Source organism: Lepidochelys kempii, chromosome 12 (genome assembly GCF_965140285.1).
Source record: "Lepidochelys kempii isolate rLepKem1 chromosome 12, rLepKem1.hap1, whole genome shotgun sequence".
NCBI classification, from domain to species: Eukaryota; Metazoa; Chordata; order Testudines; family Cheloniidae; genus Lepidochelys; species Lepidochelys kempii.
Genome location: NC_136391.1, coordinates 25,668,525 through 25,692,610, shown reverse-complemented (window position 1 = coordinate 25,692,610; position 24,086 = coordinate 25,668,525). Strand labels below are relative to the sequence as shown.

Below are 24,086 nucleotides of genomic sequence, written 5' to 3'. Positions count from 1 at the left end.
TAAAAAGGCCAAGTTATCTTTTCCTGTTCTTAATGTTACACTGAAACCTACATTTGTGTAACTGAAGTGCACTTAAAAGGGAAATAAAGTTCTTGTAGTTGCGTATAACTCATGCCAAACACTGGGTCAGTAGAGCACGCTAATTTTTTCTGTTTGAGAGTCAGAAAAAATGCTAGTGAGAAAGTGGTGCTTGTCCACTTCTGAAATAATTGTTTGTATTAGCTGGTGTGTGTTTTGAATTGAATTCTTTCTGACACCTGTTTTGAATAAAATTGTATTAATGTTTTAGGAAGATAAATTCTGACGTACACAACTTCTTACACAAATTATGTACCATGAAATGATGGGTATCTGAAGTAAATGGTATTACATTTGGAGCGAGGTGCTACTTAGCATGAGTAAGAACTGCACAAGTTGCCCCTTAGCAAGTATTGAAACGTCAAATTCTTAAGCCTTCATTGAATTTTTCCTCTTTCCTTATTCAAGCAAAACTCCCACTGACACCAGTGAAATGCTCTTCACATAGAACTAAGAAAGAAGTCACAATTTGGCCTCTACCTTATAAGACAAAAAACAGCCCCAGTGGGTGTTGGGACATGGAGGTCCTCAAACCTCCAGTGTAGCACAGGTTATGCTGTCTGCAGAGGTCACCAGATGCCTAACCACTGAGGCAAAATTCTGCTCCCAAGGAGTGTCCTGCTTTTCAGCAGAGGTCTGTGCACAGTTTTAACCAATACTCCTTGCTCTACCCAAAGTGCATGGGCAGGGGAAGGAAGGGATCTGAGCACTAATCAGAGGAGTAAAGCAGAAGCCAAAAAAGCAGGAAGAGGGACTGATGCCATAGTGTGGGAGCAACGTGAGCCAAACTCCCGAACTGTCAGCAAGACAGGGCAAGGCAGCAGGACACAAAGTATTTCAGGGAAAATGCAGAACACGGTTGCAGACCATTCTGCCTCAGTTTAACCCCTGCCACGAGACTCCAAAAACCTTAAAGCCTGAGAAGTTCCCATTTTGTTCAGTGCAGTTTAATAGCTTCATTTAATTGTGTGTAAAATAAATAAAAAAGACCATCTGCATAAAGCAAAATTTTATATTCTTTCCCTCTCCGAACGTGATCCCATGAATTTCTTGCATTGTTGTATTCCATGTACTAAGGGTCCCACGCAGAGAGCAAACAATAAAGGAGAGAGAAGACAGATGCTCTGCTAATGGGAAACCAAGGAGCAGAGACTCTGAGGGATTACAGACTGCCTGGGGTTGGAATACATTATTAGCATAGCACCCAATTCAGAAATGAGTTTTCCGAATTAAACGCCTGAAGCATCTTGGCAAAAACTCCTGGTCTACCCTCTCAAAGGCCTTTTAAGCATAAAAGAGAAGGAATCTCAAATCTAGGCTGAGTGGATGAAATTCAACAACTTTTGCAGTGCCATATCTGTGATTTTTAAATAACTTCCTAACATTACTACAGCCAGGTCACCTGCAGTATCTGCCAAAATCTAAGGTATTTGATCTTTTCCCACTAACCTTTACTAGTTTTTAAAAATCTCCATTGAGAAAGCAAAGGTGTCTGCAAGCATCCATCAGAGAGAAAGCAATTTTTGTCACAAGCACACCGGGGGTGGGGGGTGGGGGAGTAGCAGCATCCATTTCATGGACATGGTTAGGCATGCTAAGAAGACATAATGACATGTCTCTAATTTAAGGTAGAAGGTCCTGAAGCCTTTTCCAGATGTATTATTTCTCAATATGTTCTCTCTTTAAACTTCTGATGCAAGCATCAGGGTTTAAAAGATCCGATAGCTGAGGCTGGTTCAAGAACTGATTGCAGAAAGGAGAAATTACTCTCAGTACTTGGTGGGATTACCCTCCATGCATAATTATTCATTAAATGCCCCAAAAACATTGTTAATTTCTTTAGAATATGTTGCACGTTGGACAGAAGAGTCCTTAAAATTTGAGATTATCGGGGGGGGAGGGGGGCAGGGGAGAACAAAACAGATTTAAGTAATCTGGGCAGAATGTGACCTCTTTTTTTCTCTCCCATTGAAACAAAGGCTTTTGGGAAAAATCATTGGTGATTTCTGCCTGTTTGGTAATTAAAGGCTGGGAGACAGCAAACAAAAGAAAGTTCAGCTAGCTAAGGCTTTACCTTTTACTCTTGAACTCCAATATAATTTTCAAGATCTGTATATTTACAAAAAGAACTACCTGAGAAGCTAGAGATAAATAATGCATAGATCATCAAACTCCTGAAACAAGGTATTGACTCTTGCACAGAAAATCACAGATTATAACAACACCTGGAGAGATGGGTGTGAATAAAGAGTTAAATGGGGGAGGAAAGTTAGGACAAAATTGAGATCCCAGAACAGTAAATTGTTAGCTCTCCAGGATCCATTTGTTTTCTTTGTATTTTGGTAAGGAGTATTGTACTTTAAAGTCACAAGAGTGGGAGTGAAGGCGGATGGATGCCTTAGGCTGAGCATTGAATTTTAGAGCTTTCCTCTGCTTGTGTAACAACTTTAACATTGTTCAGTGTTGTTCATGGTATTAGTAACAAAAACCAAACACCTCAATATTTGTGAATATTCAAAAATTCGTCTCATTTATCTTGGGTACATACTGTACATGGGCCCATGCAAGTACATTTCTAGTTCTAGAAGAGTATGTAATTATATTTATCTGCTTCAGAAACAGTAATAGGAGAAAAAGTCACTGGCATGTTCAGAAAAGCTAAACAAAATCCTCTCAGTGAATTTTAAAAGATGGCCAAATATGTGCAGTGTCAGAATTATAAACTCTTGGTACATAAAATGTAAAATAAAACAGAGCTGCATGTTAATGAAAGCATTGAAACCAGTGGTGTCTGTAACAAAGGCACAGGCAAGTAGCCCAAGCCCAGGAGTAGGAGCCAGGAACTCTTGAGTTTAACCCCACCTGTGACTCTCTTGTAGATCCACCATCACTATGGTCTGAGTGATTTACGGACATTTATCCACCCAGCACTCACATGAGGAAAGGAAATATTCTCTCCATTTTGCAGGTGGAAGAACTAAAACATAGGATGAGATTTTCTAAAGCACTTGAGGTTATCTAATGGTTCCCATGGAAGCTATTAACTTCCTTAGGAGCCAAGTTAGACCAACCAAGAGCTCTTTTGAAAATCCCACCCAGTGGGAATGAGAGACTTGTCAAAAACCATACTGGGCTTTGTTGCAGGAACTGAACCTAGTTCTTTTGAGCCCTAGAATTATGCCTTAAGTGCAAGACCATTTTTGCCCTTCTTCAGTCTTGAGCAAGTCACAACTTTTCTGCCTCAGTTTCCCCACCTGCAACATGCGGATAACTATTACTTGACAGGAAGGTTGTGCAGTTTAGTATTAGTAAAGCACTTTAAAGAGGAAAGGTGCAAAGTGCCAAGTATTATTACTGTTTCAGAGTATTGTGTTTTGTGCTCTGTGTTCCTAGAATTTAAAACCTAGAACTGATGTGTGAGCCCTCCATCTTTAGCATAAACACATGTATTGCAGGGTTGAGTTATGAATACCTGGCAAAAGCCATTTATTGTCAAGGATAATACAGATTTAATAGAGCAGTATCCACCATGCTGCTTTACTGTAGAAAAAAGTGCTCCTGAGAGGAGAGGCTATCATTCTTCTCCATCCTATATATATTTAACTCACCAGGGGAGACACATCCAGATCCTAACTCTCATTGAACCAAAAGGTTTCAGGCTCTTCCAGATCAATACTACAATCAGAAAAAGAGCACAATATAGTAGTAAAGAGGGTCATTTCACTGAGCTCATAAGATAGTTTGTCAATGTGATTGGACTTTGTGCCATTTTGTAGCATTTTCTTAAATTGGGTAATCATTCTCTTGTTGCGTTTTTACAAATACAATTCCCCCACTAGAAACAAATTATGGTTTTAATTTAATAGGTTTAGTGATATAAAGAGAGATTGTGTGTCAACAAAACCCTGCCTTCCGACAAATAATGTAATTTACAGCAATCCAGACAGCAATAAATGACATTAACCTGACCACAAGCCATTCAGTTCTTTGGGAATATGGTCCCTGTTAATCAATAACTGGGTAAATGCTCCTTTGCATTCCTTATCAAATGACAGCCAGATGGTACTGTTAAATTCATTCTGACAGGGTTTTGGAATTAGCTGGGTTTATACTATTGTTAATCTTCTGCTGTCTGCTCAGCTAGGACCTCCCCACCTGTTTCCAGCAACCCCTGAGGTCGCAACCTTAGGAAACTGTCTAGCCAGATGGTCATTCAGATACAGTGGAACCAGTGAGATTACCGGGTAGTAGCAGCATCTTTATCTGCTGGAATAAGAATAAGAAAGCAAATATTTTAGTCTTAAAGCTGTTGACAGTAAGGTGGGGAGCGGATCCCAACCATTTCTCTAGGTCTAGACAATTTCACACTAATTCCATTACACAATGCAGCAAAATGACTTGCAGAAATATATGAGTAACATTCTATGGACACTGGTGTATATGAAACAAACAGTCTGAGATGGTCATTTGTTACAATTTAAAAGGTTTAGTTAATCTAAGGGGATTTTTTGTTTTTGTTTTTTTATCATTACATGTGCTGTATTGTCCAATACATAGGAAATATTAAAGCAGACAAAGAGAAGGCTGTGAGAATTGAAATAGCATATTATTTAATTAACAACGTATTTGTCCATTGTGACATGTGAAAGTGACTTCAGTTTATAATTATTTATAACCATGGCCCCAATTTACCACTTATCTGGAAAAATAAAACAAAGAGAATGTCTTGCTAGTTTAGGATCTAATCCAGTGATCACTGAAATCAAAGAAACAGCTCCCATTAACGTCCCTGGCAGTTGGATCAGGCCCTTAGGCCTTGTCTACACTACCGCGGTAAGTCGACCTAAGTTGTGCTACTCCAGCTATGTGAATAATGTAGCTGGAGTCGACATAGCTTACGTTGACTTACTGCGGTGTCTACACCATGCTATGTCGACAGGAGATGCTCTCCCATCTACTTTCCTTAATCGTCTCGTTCCGGTGGAGTACTGGAGTCGACCAGAGAGCGCTCTGCAGTCGATTTAGCAGGTCTTCACTAGACCCGCTAAATTGACCCCCAGGGAATCGATCGCAGCAACGTCAATCCCCAGTAAGGGTAGACATGGCCTTAGTCTCTGTTAGATCCATGGCTGTAAGAACACACCATGCTCTCCAGGCCCAAAGAGCTGGGCTGTGGCACATGATCTACACGTTGAGATCCTACCCTTGGCCTCATGTTCCAAGTCTAGCTCCAAGACCACAGCATGTTTTAGATGAACTTTGCTATAACCCCAAAATGTTCAAATAAACAAATGTTCAACTTACTGTGCAACCAAACGTAAACAACTGAGCAATCATTCCCTGCGATAGGAAAGAGGGCACATGGAGCAGTTTGTTTATATTGGACTGAGGAGTGGGGAGGATAAAGTTCAGCTACTGCAAATATCAGTTTAAAAATTACGTTTGGAGTCCTTCAGGCAAACTCTATGCTATAGGGTATCACTCAGTAGGTCAGCTGTCAGGCTGATAAATTGGTTTACGAATATGCATCTTAGTTCCCCCTTCTCTCAGTCTCTAAACAAGACAGGGTGACATCCTGACCCTACAGCACTTAATGGGAGTTTTGCCATTGAGTTGAACGAAGTCAGGATTTCACTCATACATCCTTACCCACTTTTTATCTTTTTGTAAATACACTTTCATCTGTCCAAAAACAAAATGGAGTTATAATCAAGATTTGAAGAGTGTAACTGTGCTCACAGTCCCCATTATCATAGAATCATAGGGTTGGAAGGGACCTCAGGAGGTCATCTAGCCCAACCCCCCTGCTTCAAAGCAGGGCCAATCCCCAATTTTTGCCCTGATCCCTAAATGGCCCCCTCAAGGATTGAACTCACAACCCTGGGTTTTGCAGGCCAATGCTCAAACCACTGAGCTATCCCTCCCCCCATTATCCTCAATGGGAACTGCATACCTGGATCAGAGGGCAAAACTAACTCAAGCTATTTAAGACTAGTACCTGAAAATGTTCAAAGTATAATGTGAAACCCTTTGAATCAGTGTCTTCCAAGAGCATTTCAAAGTAGGCCACCAAAAAAGTATTTGAGCCGACAGCGCAGCTTGGTTTGTTTCATCCCAGGTCAGATGGAAAAAACAACACAGCATTCATGCGACGGGTGTAGTTTCAGAAGGAAAGGAAGCGAGATTAGCAATTACTAACAATCCTTTCTCTTCTGTCATTTGAACAGTATTCGGGCTTTCAACAAACAGCGGACAAGTGCTTTGTTTGTGGACACCTCATAATGGAAATGGTAAGAGAGTTAATTCCTTAATTGTGGAATACATTTCTGTTGATGCATTTCAGGGAGTATATTGCAGTGTGCGGTTTGCTTCTGACCTAGTCAGATCATAGCCATGTCTCCACTACTGCCAAGGACATTTTAATCAAGGAATTATCACAATTAAAATGAAAATAAATTCACACGGTGTTGCCATTATCACTTAAATGTATAGAGGGGGCCCTTCTCCTATATCTGAACTTGTGGAACTTTGAGGTTACTGAGAGGTCTGCCAAGCAGGGAGGAGGGGATATAGTCAGCTAGCAGTGAAAACACTTTGGTACATTTTAGTATCACGCCATAAAATATAGAATCTTTTCTGGGGGAAACAAAACAAAAAGGAATGCTGTATAGCTAGGTGAAACAGCAGGAACCGTATCATATGAGAGGGAGCGTGGTCCATTGGTCAGAGCTGGGGGAACAAGGAATCAGAAGTTCTGAGCTCTTTTCCCTTCTCTTGCATTGTGATCTTGTGCACCTCACTTAACCTTTCTGTGCCTCAGTATCCCATTCTGTAAAATGGGAGTAAGAGGAGGTTACTTACCTGTATCTGGAGGTTCTTCAAGATGTGTAGTCCCTATTTGTATTCCGAATGTGAATGTGCAGCGCACCATGTGCTGGAACAGCTCTGTAGCCGTGTCTGTTGACCCGCACATGCATCTTCCTCATGTGCCCAGCCAAGGCTATCAGAGGTTGTGTGGGTTGATGCCGCTCTCAAGCCCTCTTACCGCTAAGCATATAGTCTGCAGCAGAGGGGATGGAGAGCAGGGACTGGAATCCAAATAGGGGCCACATATCTTGATGACCCTCCAGTTACAGGTAAGTAACCTCCTCTTCTCCTTGGCGTGATGGTCCCTATATGGATTCCAAACATGGGTGAGTAGCGAGCAGTGATCAGCATGAAGGTGGACACAAGGACTCACAAGAAGTCACAGACTGCAAAACAGCATGACCAATGGCCGGATCAGCCCCCGCTGCCAGAGCAATAGCGTAGTGAGAGGTGAAGGATGGAGTTCCACGTGGCTGATCGGCAAAAGGCAATTCTGCGAGGCAGGTCAACATGGTGGCTTCTGCTTGTGTGGAGTGAGCCGTGACTCTGGGAGGTGGAGTTATGTTGGAGAGAATGTAGCATTTGTAAATGCAATGGGAGATCCATTTGGAGATGCGCTGCGAGGAGAGGGCTTGGCCCTTGCAGCGTTTGGCAACAGAGTCTGGGTGAGGCATGCCCATGTGCGTTGGAGGTAGAAGGCCAGTGCGTGGCAGACGTCAAGAGACTGCAGTGTCCTGGCTCTGTTGGAGTTGTGGGGGTTTGGGATAGAAGACTGGCAGGTGGTTGAGGTAGAACGCGGACACCACCTTAGCAATGAATTTGGGGTTCAGGCATAAGGGGATCTTGCCTTATGAAAGACAGCATGGTAGGGTCAGCTATCATGGCTCTGTCTGGGGCTTCTTAGGAGATGGACCAGCCAAGTCCACCTGCAACTCGCCCAACCTGGCCCGGCTCAGCTCGGGGAGGCAACACTGCATTTAGAGGCTGTCTCAGACTGGGATCCAGCCTTAGGCCCAGGTCTCATAGACATTAAGGTCAGAAGGGACCATTATGATCATCTAGTCTGACGTCCTGCACAATGCAGGCCACAGAATCTCACCCACCCACTCCTGCAATAAACTCTCACCTATGTCCGAGCTACTGAAGTCCTCAAATCATGGTTTAAAGACTTCAAGGTGCAGAGAATCCTCCAGCAAGTGACCCGTGCCCTATGCTACAAAGGAAGGTAAAAAACTCCCAGGGCCTCTTCCAATCTGCCCTGGAGGAAAAGTCCTTCCTGACACCAGATATGGTGATCAGCTGAACCCTGAGCATGTGGGCAAGATTCACCAGCCAGATACCCAGGAAAGAATTCTCTGTAGTAACTCAGATCCCACCCCATCTAACATCCCATCACAGGCCATTGGGCCTATTTACCATGAATAGTTAAAGATCAATTAATTACCAAAATCATGTTATCCCATCATACCATCTCCTCCATAAACTTATCAAGTTTAATCTTGAAGCCAGATAGGTCTTTTGCCCCCACTGCTTCCCTTGGAAGGCTATTCCAGAACTTCACTCCTCTGATGGTTAGAAACCTTCGTCTAATTTCAAGTCTAAACTTCCCGATGGCCAGTTTATATCCATATGTTCTTGTGTCCACATTGGTACTGAGCTTAAATAACGTCAGTGTCTCATGCTCACGGCGGGGCTTGTATCTATGCAGAACGCTAACATGCTACAAAAACAAGAAAAAATTAGTATCCACAGCAATATACACAAGAAGGAATGGACAGCCAACTCTCCTAGCGAGGCTAAGAACCAGGAGCAAGGGGGGTTCCAACTCTGACCATGTGGCGGTGAGAGGGAACTGGAGCGGTGGCATTCCACACGGCCTCTCCTAGCCTCAGCTGCACAAGGCGGACGCATGTAAGAGTCAGCAGACCCTGCTACAGAACTGTTCGGGCACACGGCGCACGTGCGCATCCAATAGGGACTAATCACTTGAAGAATACTTACTGGGCACAGCAGCGACACAAGGCTGCACTGATTATTGTTGGTAAAGGACTTTGAGATCCTCCCGTGGGAATGTAGTTGCTATTACCACCAATCCAGGAGAATAAAACTGAAAGGAGGGAAAAAATTCACAATTTATAGATCCATGAATTAGTACAAAACCTAAAGGAGCCACACCAGAAGCTCTTTGGTTATACCACTGACAGGACAAAGAAGCTGGACTTATTTTCTGGGGCTACATGCTGTCTTCCTGTAACAGCAGCAGTCCCCCCTGCTGGCCCATCAGCAGCTCTTGCTCTCCCATTGATTTACACAGTTTACACCTATTAAAATAAATGAGTGCTACCCATAAATCCCCCTTCTGTGCATTGATGGGAGAACAGACCCCAGCAGACAGCAGCAGTGTGGCCCACAAAGCTACGAGCTGATTTGATGTCTCTATTAATGAGGAGGGGAGCTTACAGCTGTGGCTTGAAGAGAGCTAGCATCCAGAACTGATTTTTTATTTTTTTTTTAAGGGAAAGAAAAGGGGTATATTGAGCCAAATGCACCCTCTAGAGTGAGACCAGGATTGAATTTGGCCCAAGCAAAAAGTCCCAAACAAAATGGATTAAATGCATGTTAAAGAACTCTGTAGACTATAGCTGAGTGTTAATAAGATTCTAGTACACCAGTGTTATCCTCTTGGCTTAAAATGTATTAAAATGTTAGCACACAGTTGTTAAATAGCGACTAAATTGCAAGCACTGACGTTTGGGAGGGTCTGGAAATGAGAGTTGGCTGGGATGACTTAGCTAATGAGGATTCTTACTCCTATCTGGGTGCCCCAGTTGGACAAGGATATTGTTCGTTTTAGCCTGAGAACAAATTTCTAGAGCTGTGAAGGAGGGGAAGGGTCATTTCAGGAGTCCATAGTATCTAGCTGGTGGGGAGCTCTGTAGTAGGAAGCTTGGCAGGTGATCATCTGCCTTCTCCTATCAGCAAGCATGCTACAACAAAAGGAAATATTGCTGTGAGTGCCAGAAATTAAGCAGTCTTATTTGGCTAATTCCTTCAAGCCCTTCCCCAGTAATGAGTAGGAAAACAAACATGTCTATGCAGTAGTGGGAATCCTGCTTATCATTGCACAAGGTAAAAAAAAAAAAAAAAAAAAATCAGACCTATGACACCTCCACAGACTTGGGCCCGAAGCTGCTCAGTAGTTGGAATTGCAGTTGACTCAGTGGTAGTTTTGTGCCCTCAATGTCTGCAAAGTCAGATCAATGTAATAATTGGTCCATTATCTGTATAGCCAGATACCAAGGCAATGCATGTGGTAAAACAGAGAGAGAGAGAGAGAGAATATGAGTAGTTTCTGAGTAATGACAGACATACAGATCAAATTAAACTTGGTACCCTGTCACTGACTAGATAATCCTAGGGTATTCTTTAAAAAACACAATTGGACTGTAGTTCATACTTTTTCCTAGGCACCGAGTTTTATTGATTTGAACTTTACTCATAAAAATATTCACAGGGCTTTAGGACCTTAGAGGGGAAAGGATCTTTAACTTGTTAGCTTCTCAAGACTGAGCTAAGGGGGAATGTACTGGCAGATACAATTTCAAATTGCTTTCAGAAGGTGTCACCCACAAAAAATATCCGATGTAACTTGTTGTGAGCTGCGTAATGTAATGGTATGGGAGGCAAAATAAATTCCCAGTGTTGCCCCATATGCCTGGCACAGCCTCCTTGAAATACCACCGCTGCAATGGAAAGGTTTTATTTGCAAGATCACCAGCAGCAAAAGGGGGTATAGAAGGGACTGTGCTGGAAGCCAGTTGCTGAAACACTGATTGGCAGAGTCTCAAAAGCCTGTGACAGTTCTGAGGTTCAGTGAATATAAACTGATACTAAGATAGACCTGATCAGCCTGTAAAAGAGAGAGCCATCACTGTGACAGTGAAGTAGAGGATAGCCGGGCTGTATTTGTGGTGGCTTAGAGCAACTAATAAATATTTGTAATTTACCGTTTTCATAGATTCATGGATTTTAAGGCCACAAGGGACCATTTAGACTGACTTCCTATATATCACACGCCATTTAATTTCACCCCTGTATTGAGCCCAGTAACTTTTGTTTGGCTAAAACATACATATCTTCCAGAAAGGCATCCAGTCTCCATCCGAAGACATTTTTACTTTTGGTTGTGCATGAAGAGTTCTGGTTTAATGTACATCCATTTGCAATATCATGCCTTCATAATGAACGGTGAAGCTACTTTCCCATTTTACTCCCAATTTTCACAGTCCCCTAACATCACCAAGGGCCTGGTGCAGAGCCCATTGAAATTAATGAGAATCTGGTTTGGATCAGGCCCTTTGCTGGTGAAGCCACAAAGTCAATATTTCTTCCTGAGGAGCATACCTTGTTTAAAATTAGAAATGCTGATGCACGGGGGATGTTGTCTGGAAAACAAATATTCTCATTTTGTCATCTGGCTCTTCTTAAGATCTTACAGGCTCTTGGAAAGTCATACCATCCTGGCTGTTTCCGCTGTGTGGTCTGTAATGAATGTTTGGACGGAGTCCCCTTCACTGTAGACGTGGAGAACAATATTTACTGTGTCAAAGACTATCACACGTAAGAACACAGATGCATTGACTGCTTTTGAAAAGTTGTTCATATTGAATCATCTTTGCAATAGACACTGATTTCAATGGGAGCTAGGTGCCTAAATACTTTTAAAACTCTGGCCTGGAGTCTTACTCCTATTTGCCCCAAGACCCCTTTACACCACTCTGACAGCATAAAGAGTCACTTACATTTACATCCACTTAAAGGCTACTTTATAGCAGTAAAGAAGCATCAGGCTTAATGCACAAACCCTCTCCTGAGGGGCTGTTGAGGTTTCTCAAACTCATAGGAGTATGGGTTTGTGTGCACACAGGTAAATCCTCTGTTCCTGACAGAGCCTAGCTCTATTAATCATGGGTAGTAATGGAATATAATGGCCCATAATATTCCAGTTAGGGTTAGAATTGCGTGTGTCATCCTGATGACAACTCTTTGAATTGTGCTGAGGTTCAGTAATCACTCTGGGATTCCCTTCTGTCAAAGAGAATGTGAAGGCTCTTAGGTACTATCACCACTATATCACAAACCATAGGCCCAAGTCCTGCAATGGGATCTACTAATGCAGACCCCTGTGCCCAAGAGGAATCACACTGAAGTCAACAGGATTCCAGATCCACTCTAATCCATCCCAGCACGGCAGTGGAGTGAATATTAGCACAGCTGGTCTATAGCACAGTTGTAGGTAAGAATGTGTGACCAGTTCAGCGTGAGCAGCTTACCCCCAACCACCACTTATAGCCAACACCTTTTCTTCAAGCCAACTGCGGCTTCTGAACACAGGTGTTAGAGCTCTAATCACAGAGGAAAGTTGTTCAAGCCCTGTGATGGACAAAGTCCTGGAATGATCTTCGCCATACAGTCCCTCTCTCTCACTGGTTCCCAACTTTTTCCATACCGAGAGCCCCTGGAACTCCCCCTCCAGTTACTTGGGACCCACTGTTCTCCCATTTAGCAGTAAGAGAAGGACAGGATGGTCATACTACCCTGACACCTGTTGGGTCACAACCCTCAAGTCAAGAAACACTTCTCTGTCTATACAGGTTCATGGAGGAAATGGGTATTGCATTTATTAATAAGAGTGTTGGATTCAATAGTCAACAGAGGAGGGGAAAAGGTACCTGTTGATGTTTGAGAGATCTGACATAGAAATAGAAGCAAGAGGTAGAGATAGGCTTGAATCAGCCCTTTCCCGGATCCAAACTTTCGCAGAGTTTGAATTCCTGATTTGGATCCATATTTTGCAGTTAAAGCCCATCTCTAAAGAGAAGCTATGCTTGAAATGCTCTCAGGGTTCTACATTTTTTAAATTTAATTTGAACATTTTCTCTTCTTGACTCATAGCGTTTTTGCACCAAAATGCGCTTCCTGTAACCAGCCAATTCTACCAGCACAGGTATGAAGTTTTGTGGGGGGGTGTGGGTGTGTGTAACTTGTTAGATAATGTGGTTGTTTGCATATGGACATTTTTCAAAGATCTGCTCAAACACAGTAAGAAATAGACACCTTGGCTATTCAAGACCCTTTTCCCCATCCCCAGAATGAACTGTATATCTAATACAAAATTAAACACAGCTCAGCAATAATATAATTCTTATACAACTCCAAGAGTCATAATAATCATAGTACTTAGCAATTTTATACACTAAAGCACTTTGTATCCTTTGGGTGCTTCAGGGGTATTAATTAACATTGCTGTACATCTGATTCAATTCAAAGCCCTGGCTAGAGAACTGAGAACAGACTGTTTATTTTCAGACTCTCTCAACTTCCCATTCATTCAAGAAGTACACTTTGATTGCTAAATATGATGTTAGCTGTTAAGATATCCAGGCTCCAAACAGGGGATGATGGTAACATTTGCCCTGTTCAAAGAGCACATGGCCTCAGCCATGTCACAGTGGCATGGATGAAAGTGCTGCAGAAAGTTGGCTATGATGTTTGAGGCAGAGCTGGGGAACCAGGTATTTGAGATGGATCTGAAGCAAAACGCTGGTTCCAAACCCCACCAAGCTTTGGGCCCATCTCTGTCTGGTGAATTGAAACCAGAACTCCAGAACCAAACCTACTCAACCTTTTGAGGAAGACAAGGCTTCAGAGCTTGTACAAGCAGCACTAATATGGCCTGAACGTTAAACTGATTTTCAGGACAGAATATCATCACTGTTCATGGTGATGGATATGACAGACCCTGTGTTAGTTTCAACCTGCTGCACAAAGAAGTGAGGATGCAAATTAACTGTAGGAAAGAGGTCTTACCAAACCGTGCAAAGTGAGGATTTACGGGATTTTATTTTCAATAAGCCCACGAGCAGGTGCTGTTTACTTAATAAGAGTTTACTTTGCCAAAGTTACACATACACAGCTCAAGTAATTTGTTATAGGTCTCCCTGCCAGTAGTTACAATAATGATACCAGAACTATCTTGGGGCCCAGTCCTGTAAGCAGCCTCCCAGGAAGTGCTGGGTTCCCCCAACTCCATGGAAATCAATGGAAATTGGGGGCACTCAATGCATTGCAACTGTAGCTCCTGGGAAGCAGCTGGTGTTCAAACCCATCTTGAGTATGAAATGTATAGGGCCTTATTCGACCACCTTTACGCATATTGAGTAGCATCTTACTCTGTGAATAGTCCTATTGATTGCAAGAGGGTACTATGCAACATGAAAAGAAGTGGCAGAATCAAGCCAATAACAGCAGGACTGAACTGAGCAAAACCAAAATTCAGATTTATTTAAATTGTCTTTGACCAAATGGTTGAATACTTTGGCATTTGATCCCTGCTTATGTTTATCTTTAGCTGGAAGTGGCACTTTGGCATAGAACAACATTTGTACGTGAAGAGAGGATCCGTTCACCCACATACCTTCTTATTGTCCTGTCTGCATGTGACACTAACGCATACTCTGCTAGTAGTGACATGAAAATGGCATAGAACCAGCAGCACTCTTATCATCCAAGAGGCAGTGACTAGTCAGCTCGAGGTTATAGTCCAGGGCCTGACAATTTCCCCCCCCCCCCCCCACGCACACTTACTTCCTGGTGCACATTCCATGTTTCCAGACTAATAGTACGCATTGTGCAGGCCACATCATGTTCATCCCATATCCCATTGAGCCTGTGTCTGCCATGCACAATGGGGAATGTGACATGCCATAATTCTGCTCCTCCAATGCACATCAGGTATAAGCGCCACAATCTTACACATATTGCTTCAGTGAGGTGCCTGCATCTCTCATACTTGAAATGCTTCTAAAGAAGAGCCTGCGACAGCATGCCCGGATTCCATGTGTTCTCTTTAGTCTCATCTATTTCCCTGTATTTTGCATATTACAGAGTAACCCTTCCCCTAAAAGCTTGGCCCATTCTATCCCATCCTCTGACTTAGCTGGCAGTTAACAAGACTTGCAGCAAACCTCCTCCAAGCACTTGATATGCTGTTTCCCAAGGAGGGTGTATGTGTTACTTCAAGTCTGGCAGGTCAGGTAATGACTTGCCTGCCACTCCTCTCCAGAGAGCATCAGATGTGACGCAGGCTGTAAGCACACCTGGAACTAGAAACAATTCAAAGCAAAATTTTAAAGGAAGCTTCATTTTCAGTGGCTCAGAAAAGGAGTTGGTGAAGTTACCTGTGACGTACGTGCTGTTTTACAGGGCCTGGGTTGGCATACGTGCACTAATGCATGTGTAGCCACTGGCCAGGGTACTGGCCACTCACATAGCTAATAGTTGTGCTATCTGATTATGCAAATTTCCAGCTGGTGGTGATAGTGTGTGTGTGTGTGTGTGTGTGTGTGTGTGTGTGTGTGTGTGTGCGCGCGCGCACGCAACTGTTGGTGGAAAGTCAAACCCAAAGCAGCTGCAAAGAACAGAGCTTAATAAATTGTCGTTTCTGGTTGGCAATTTATTCCAAATCCTGGGTTCCCTTTGAACATGGCTCATTTTCAAGAAGAGTCCTAGGAACTTGTGAACCATGGGCCAAATTCTGATCTTTGAATAGACATGAGAAGTTGCCAATGACTTCAGAGGGACCTGTGCATGTGAAGCTGAGGTCTAAACAGGGGGCTCCTAGAGATCAAGGATACCTACCCTGCCAGAATACTAATATGTTACAAACTGTAAGCAACAGGTAGAAAATTGACAAAATGCCACCTACATTCCTGATCTGATTTTTTTTCCTCTCTATTTTCCAAACCAGGGCTCTGAGGAGACCATTCGAGTGGTGTCAATGGACAGAGATTACCATGTGGAATGTTATCACTGCGAGGTAAACCTGTAGCATCTCTGCCACTGAGTTGGATCAAGGCAAGATCTGGCCTTTAGGAGCAGAGGATGCCTGAGTGTAGCAGTGAATCAGTGGCTGGGCTTTAGATGGTGATGTGGTCCATAGTGAGTAGTTCCAGCCAGCTGTCTGCTGGCATGGTCTGTCTTACTTGGCACTAAGAGCAAAAAGGCAGAAGTGGGAGGAAGACAAGAGCTCCTCAGAGGAGTTTGTCAGGGACAGGTTTTCAAGTGAGGGAGGGGAGTGGGGGAGAGGAAAGCTAAGCGAGGGATCCTGAAATTCAATGAGTCAGTCTACCCCAGCTGTCTCTCAGATGGGGAAGCCATCCATTTCTGTTAATGTTTTAAGAAAATAACTTTTTTAATCAATCATAGGAAATCTCAATATCCAAGAGATGGCAGCTCTCTCGCTTTCTCCCCCGCAACTTTATATTAGAATGCCCCACTGAGGATTTATTTTCAGTTCTCTTTCGTTATTCAGTTCACCATTCTCCCTCCAGCTTGAAGCAACTCAGCCTCCCTGCTTTCATCCAGGATGGCTAACTGCATTATGTGCATAGATAACATAGTTAGACATCTGCCTGCCGTGGGCATATGTACCCACACACCTTCTGGGGGTGGTGTTCTGTCCCATCTAGTGGCACCGAGACCACAGAGAGAGAGATGAATGAGTCTGTTCTACACCTGAGCTAAGGGCTGTATGGCTTTTAGCTCATGCACTAAGCTCCAGAGGTCCCGCCCACTGACAACTGGGGTGTGTCAGCGTGTTACACATACACAGATATTGGACAGGAAAAGCTGTGGGCTGTTTTACAGGCTGGACTCGGGCTCCTTTGAAAATGGGGCCATTAAAATAGTGCATTTCAGCTGTCAAGGTTTCCAAAAGTGACTTGGGAATTTTTGGAGTCATTCGTTTTTGGGTACCAGGTTGAGAGACACTAAAGGTGCTTGGCTTCCAGAAGAGCTGAGCACCTGCTCCTGAAAACCCTTTCAGATGTCACCTTGGGCACCCAAACGCACTAGTCCCTTTGGAAAGCCTTCTAACTCAGCAGGAATTAAATGTTCATTCAAGAGAAGAGGCATATGAAAGGAATTTTCATAGTATTTGTGTTGCAAACCAAACAGCAGTTTGTAAATCAGTAGGGCTCCTTTTAAAACTGAAATTCATTAAGAGGACAGCCTTTTTTAGGGCAACTTTGTATGTTTGTGCAGCAAGATAGGAGAAAAAAGAAGAGGTGGGGGGCCAGGTATATTATTAGCATTTGGCATTTCTTTAGTGAATCCCTAGTCATTAAAACTCTAAACAAGGGACTGAACTAACAGAGCTTTGCCAGTGGGTAGCACGCCTGCTGCCATGACTGCAATTCGATACAGTGCTTGGCTAGCAATTAACGAGCCAGAGCCCAGACTCTTATGTCTCACTCCTGGTTTATTTCATTCTCAGACCCCCATCAAATCTGCTGTTCAGTCCACTTTTATGAGCCTGCTATCTAGTCTGTCATGATTCTAATTCAAGATCTGAGGCGTATGGTCTAAAAATAATTGGGCATTCAGAGTTTGCAGTGTTTACCTACACTGTGGGGAACATTTGTCAATATAGCAGAGTCTATAGGAGGAAGAAAGACGTGCCATATTCCAGCTACTGTGATTTCTTTACAGGGAAGTGTAATACATTTTAAAAAAGGACTCTGTGGTGGAACTGTTTCAAAATTTCCTACCTAATTAAATGGGAAAGAATGTGTGAGATTCATTTATAAACTGTGATGGAAGCTAAGTCATAAAATCTCAAGTTCCTTCCTGTTACCTCTGTATTTCCTAACTTAATTTATCAATGTCTGGCCAAAAAAAAAAAAAAAAAAAAACCAAAACCAACAAGATTTCCAACAATGATCTTTTTTCTTTACCAAAGTGGTCTCTTAGATTACTGTAATCTTTTAAGTTAAGTGATATAAAATTATTAAGTAAATATAAATTATTGAATTATCTGAATAATAAAAGGTCCCTAAACTTTTATAAAATGCTCCTGTATTGCCTGAAAGCACATTAATACCTTATTCTTTCTTGTACTCTCACTTTAGAAATATGACAACTTCCATAGCTTACGGTAAAATGCTCAAATCTTAACAGATCACATTTAAAATATGATTAATTAAACTTTGCCTCATCTTTGATATTAAAAATATAAGGTGAGGAGCACTGAAAATTATCTAGTTGCACATATTGCTCAACTTTGTCAGGATTACCTAGAAGCTGGAATTTCTATGTACTCCCTACCCTCTTTCCAAATCCCGGAATCCAAATGTAAAACCTCCATGATTTGCCTGACCTCAACTGGCATGGATAAGTAACCAAGAGACTCTCTGAACACAAGCATTTCCCTGCTGCAGCACACAATTGTCACCAAGGAGGACTCCTATTTTGCTTGGGTTATTTTCTTTTTACCTCTGGTACTTACTCTTGGCTGAAATTATTGGCCATTCTATGGAGGTATTTTGTAAATATGTAAATATTTTGTAAAAATATGGCAACTTTACTTCATCTAGTCTAAATTTAATCTGAGAAACGTACTATAGAAAGGGAAGAGACCTACTTAGTGAGAGGCCTAAATTGGAACATGAGGCCTGACACCCATTGAACTTTGCAACTTGCCTCATATCTCTAAATTATGCCCCAACCAGAACACCAATCTTAGGAAGTCCGTTCTTCATCACAATTCAAAATTCAAATGGGTTCTCTCTCGCCCAAATGATAGTCTGTCTTTACTCAGCTCTTCTCTGGTTCTCCAACTATCTCTGCTCTTCCTCACTCCAAGTCCAACATCATTCAGCTTGTCTGACCGGCTCCATATTTAAGAGGTCAGCGTGTGCTGCCTTACCATGTGATTAGTCTGATCTTTGTCATGGCTAGACCTATGAGGTGGACTGAAGAAAATAAATGCAGGTGTCAACCTGAGAAGATATGCCACAAAACTGCATAAATTTCATATTCCCTTAGATTTCAGTGATGTCACTCTTAATACATTATAGTCAAATGTCCATCTACCAAATAGTTCTGAGATTGCTGCAGTTAACAGGAAAGAGAGAACAAGAGACACCTTAGAGGCTTCAAAGTCTGAATGATGTTTTATTGAAATGACAATCATTCACTAGTTAACTTGTGGATGTGTGTTTGTTTCTCTTAGGACTGCGGTCTCCAGCTCAACGATGAGGAAGGCCATCGTTGCTATCCTTTAGAGGGACACCTACTCTGTCATGGCTGTCATATTAGGCGCCTCAATATCAAAGTGTCACCACATCCACCTCCAAGCTATCCAATGCATGTTACAGAGCTCTAAAAGACACTTTCTGTAGCAATGAATCACTAGAAAGAAGATGGAAGAACTAAAAATGACTTTCCAGTTTTTAAAGATGAAATTTCTCTAATAACCATCTAAACCAGCTAAGTTATTTATTATTTTTTTTAAATCATATGTCAGAGGGCCTCTATGATCATGTCCATGTTTCTATTTACCTTCAGCATTTTCACTGAGACACCACTTACTTGGAAAAAAAAAACAAAAAAAAAAAATGTGCGCACCGCTGAACTAACTGTAAGCAGCAACATTTCCCAGTACAGTGGTACGAAAGGCTCTGTTCTACACTCCTTGTTTGCTTCATTCCAGTGGGAGTTTTGCCCAAGTAAGAAGTATAAAATTCATCCCCCAAATTTAGCAACATACATATCACAACAAGCGTGATAAGATAAATACTAGCATTTTAGCTAGTCCCATTGCATCCTGGTCTTAGAGAATAAACATTCTCACATTTCTAGAATACTTAGATTCCCAGTAGTAGTTAATAGGAAGCAAAGTAAATATATATTTTAGTAAGAAAAATCTTCAAACGTGGGTTAATTAGTAATTAATAGTATTCACACCTATGAAAGGCTTCAGGCCAGTGTCTTTTCCATCCTATTTGCTATCACAGTGAGCCAACAGAGTATTTAGCCTGCTGCAGAAACATGACAGGTGTCTTCTATAGGAAGCACATTGCAGAAGAATGTGTCCATTTGAAAAGTTAAGATTATTTCATAAAGGGTTATTGCGTATGAAGAAAATTCTGGCTCTCCATAATAACTTGCCATTTACATGCTTGGTTTTTTGTAGCTTGTAGTGGCGTGAGACTAGCCACAGCTTTGGAAGCATGTGTCATATTCTTCTGGTGATTTGGCACTTACTAAGCAGTCCATCTTTTAAACCTGTTTGGGTTACTAGGTTTAGCAGTCCTTTTGGCCATGCAAGGAGACATTTCTGTGTCTTGATCCTACTTGTTTTATACAAGACTTCATTTGTTATAAACTGCTTTGCAATTTTTTGTCGTTACATTTTTTAAATGGGCAGCAGTTTTGTCATCTTTTCAGTTTGATGTGTTCTTCTCCAGATGTAGTTTTGAATGATTACAGTGATGATCTTCATTTGAAAACCAAGCATGATTTAGCAGAAATAATAATTTAGGGTTTCAGACAATTGAAACAGAAATTGGTATTTTATAACAAGTATTAGATGTACACAGAATGTACACACTTTCATCTTTTGCATAAGCTTTTACAATAACCTCAGAAGTCTGGGGTAATATATATCTTCCATATAGGAAGTTAGATGAATCTTTTTTTAATGTTTGTTTTCTACTGTGCTTTGATGATTTACATGCAATCACACATCTCTATGTTTAAATAACAATTCCATGTATTCTCATGAGAATTGAGCTACACTTTCCTGAAATTATTTTATAGTTTGAAATGTGGCCATCGCTCCCTTCCTTAGATATATTTAATTATGACAAAATTCTTTTACTGTGGATTAGGTGGAAATATCAGGCAAGATTCTCAACACATGTAAATTGAAAGAACTGTAGTGACTTCAATGAAGCTATGCAGGTTTATACCACCTAAGAATCTGGCCCATCAGTTTTAGGATTGTCACATGTTAAGTTTCATCAAACTAATTAAGGAAATAGCTATTTGGCGACTCCATTGATGCAATAAGGCAATTCAGGATATGGTTGGAAAGCACAAGGAGCAACCAATAGGCTCTGATTCCTGAACAGAATAATTAACTCATGAGATTCTCACTCCCTTTATACAGCTTTTTGATATTCCAAAATATCTTTATGGTAAAAAAAAATAAAAAAATACATTCATTGATGATGGAAAGAGATGAATGCAACAGTTCAGAAACTGCTGCTGAATTGTCTGGTGGGCAAAGATTAATCTGCCCTACTGGATGCTCCTCAGTAAGTCCAATGCGCATTTAACCAGTCATTTTATAATTAATAGCTGGCTTAGTTAATGTGAAAGCCATGTTTTGGAGCACTGCTAATGCTACAAATAACCTTTTCCTACAGTGGCTGATCCAATGGTTCTGATTTTCAGGAAAATGGGAATAGAGGCCCCTGTACAGCTTTGTGCATTTATTTGCACTACCTTTGTGTACACAGTTACTAGGATTGCATGCGCAAAGATGACCTGCAAATAGATGCTTGGGCCTCTCATTCCTGAAACCTAAGCTGTAAAAGGTAAAAATTAACCTTCGCACAAATCTGACTTTATTGAAGTAACTCGAGTATTGAAAGTATCAAATTGAGGGTGTCAAAGCTTCAAGGTAAATATTTTGTATTCGTCACAGCATAATACTTTTCCATTTCACAAAACAGCTTTGGGCTTCAAGGCATTGTATTAGCATGAGTTATTGTTAAAAATATTTGTATAAACCCCCGACATTAAGAGAAAAAATATTAAAACATACAGATGATTTGGGTCTGTTCACATGAGCAGGCCAACCCAGAACAGTGCTTTCTACTAAAAGGTGCATTTGCTCCAGGTGACTGGGAGCTAGAACTTAATAGAACCACAGAAAACAGAGATGAGAGACCAAACTAGGTCATTTAGACCATCCCTCTGCCAGTTTATTAACTAGTGCTAAGTCTATTTAAGTTTGTAAATTTTCACTCCTGCATTGCTTTTCAGTGGACAGCACTATCTAACATGTACATACAATTCTTTTTCGAAAACTATCATCCTTTAGAACAGAATAATACTGAATTTCACATTTTTATTTTTCAGTTCTTTCTAATAGTTCTACTCAGTTCCAATATGTGTTAAGTATCTTCATGGTAAAATGTTGAAAAATTATGTTTCAATATAGAAAGAGCAGTTTGTTTAAAACCAGAAAGCAGCAGTTGTTGTTCCAGTATTTTCTATAGACAGGGGCATTCTATTAAAACACCAAAATTACAGCTGGCTTTTAAAGAGATGAGGTGAGGGAGGTAATATTGTTTATTGGACCAACTTTTGGTGGTGAAAGAGACAAGCTTTCCAGCTACACAAAGCTCTTCTTCAGGTCAGCTGGCTTTTACACCATTAATAGAAGAGCTGGAGCATAGTTGGTATAATTCACCTATTATTATTATTATTAAGAAAGAATAAGGAGAAAGCTATAAGCAAATCTAAAGTGACATGCTGTACAACTTAGTATTAATGACCGTTCCTGTACATTTTACCTCCTGTCTGGGGAAATTGTATAAATGAAAGCGTCTAATGCTTTGCTTAAGGAGTATTCTTATATCAGTCAGTTCAACACAGATGTAAACTTCCCAGTATTCATTTTATAACATGATTATTTATTGGAAACCTTCTCGGTGTACTGTACTTTCAGAATATTTCCATAAAGTTTCAGCATTTTACAACTTGTTCTTGTTTTCATCATGAGAAGTCAGGACTACACCTTTCATGTTTCATTTTTGTGGAAGATTTCTACAGTGTCCCAAAAGGATGTGGCCCTTTTAGGAGATTCACAGCGTCCCTAGTGCACTGGAAGACAAGTTCCAAAGAAATGACCAAAATTATGATAATTGTGGGGGGTGGAAATCTCAGATATTTGAAGTTTCAAAAAGGGGTTTTTGTATATTTTGTAAAGTTGGGCTTCAAAAGTAAAGTATGGATGGAGGAGTTCTTTAAGACAAGAAATTCCAGAACAATTAAGTAAACCAAAGCTCTAAAGGAGGCACACAAAAGCTGCTTTCTTGTGTTTCAAGAAAAGTTTTAAAAAGTTTGTGATTCATCATGCAACTAATGCCATAACTAGAATATATAATTTGACTTAAATTAAGTTTTCCTTTGAGAAATATTTTCATTTTCTTTAAAAGAATATAGTTTCTTCCAAGAACTTGGACCAACGTTGATTTTTATTTTGTAGGAAATATATAAATGCCCTGTTTGTATATCATGTAACTAGTTTACATGCTGCAAATATACGTTAGTTTAACTATTTTTGTATATATCCTTGTAAAACTTCTAAATGTGCTTCTTTGTCTTTTAGTCCCTAGAATGACTTGTGGTTTTATGTTTCAGTGTTTGATTCCCTTGATTGTTGAAGAAAAAAGGTTGGGAAATGTAGATTTATTTATCTAAAGAAGCAGCTACTTGCTATCATCCTAAGTTATTTAATATTAAAAGTCAGAAGTTTCATTTAACCTTAGATGTTATAATCTGCTTTTTTCAATAAAGACATTTTGTAGTTATCTTTGATTTTGTAATTTGTTGCCTGTAAGTAAAGAGTTTATTTTGATTTGTTTGCCAGTAAAAACATTTTAAGAGATCCTTATGCTGCTTACAGAAATGCCAACTGATATTAACTGATTACAGCTGTATTCATGAAAGTGTTTGGTTCTTTAGTGCAAGTATAAATAATTAAGGTTTAACATATGCCCATAGCTAACATTTTGCAGCTCCACTTAGAAAAGAATTTAGCCACTTTGGCAATTTGTAATTAAACCTTAACCAGTCCGGCTATTTCATATTTGTAGCACTCAGTTTAGATAAACACATCCTTCTCAGGGCACCTATTGTTTCATAATGCGCACACTTCCATCAGAGAGGCACTGGCCTGGGAAATAATCCTGCAAAGGCTAAGCAGGATCAGGGCTCTGGTTTGGATAGTGCTCTGTATTTCCCTGATAACAACCACATTACCCAGTTACTTTGCTTTATGGGCGTGTCAATGAGTTTTAATGTTAGCTGCTCACATTGACAGATTGTGTTTTATCAGTTTAACACTTTTGCTAATCTTTCTATAGTGTCCCTCTCCTGCAGGCAAGTGAACATGACTCTTTTGTGGCAGATAAAGGTAATTTCTCCCCCCCCCCCACTTTGGATATTCCACCCCTTGTAATCTTCAGATTATCATTTTTAATTCCTGAGTTTCCTCCTCTCTA

The 24,086-nt window shown here is 40.9% G+C and overlaps 1 protein-coding gene across 3 annotated transcripts in view; it reads left to right on the top strand.

Moving 5' to 3' along the window:
- The window catches only part of WTIP (WT1 interacting protein), a 115,598-nt gene extending 92,296 nt beyond the window's left edge, over window positions 1-23,302 (top strand). For all 3 annotated transcript variants that reach the window (XM_073307919.2, XM_073307920.2, XM_078848125.1), the window contains 5 exons: window positions 6,306-6,368; window positions 11,435-11,565; window positions 12,901-12,952; window positions 15,755-15,823; window positions 19,019-23,302. In XM_073307919.2, the coding sequence (XP_073164020.2) occupies window positions 6,306-6,368; window positions 11,435-11,565; window positions 12,901-12,952; window positions 15,755-15,823; window positions 19,019-19,171 (468 nt within the window). In that variant the 3' untranslated portion in view covers window positions 19,172-23,302. The remainder of the gene's footprint in view (window positions 1-6,305; window positions 6,369-11,434; window positions 11,566-12,900; window positions 12,953-15,754; window positions 15,824-19,018) is intronic.
- Window positions 23,303-24,086: the final 784 nt, after the last annotated feature.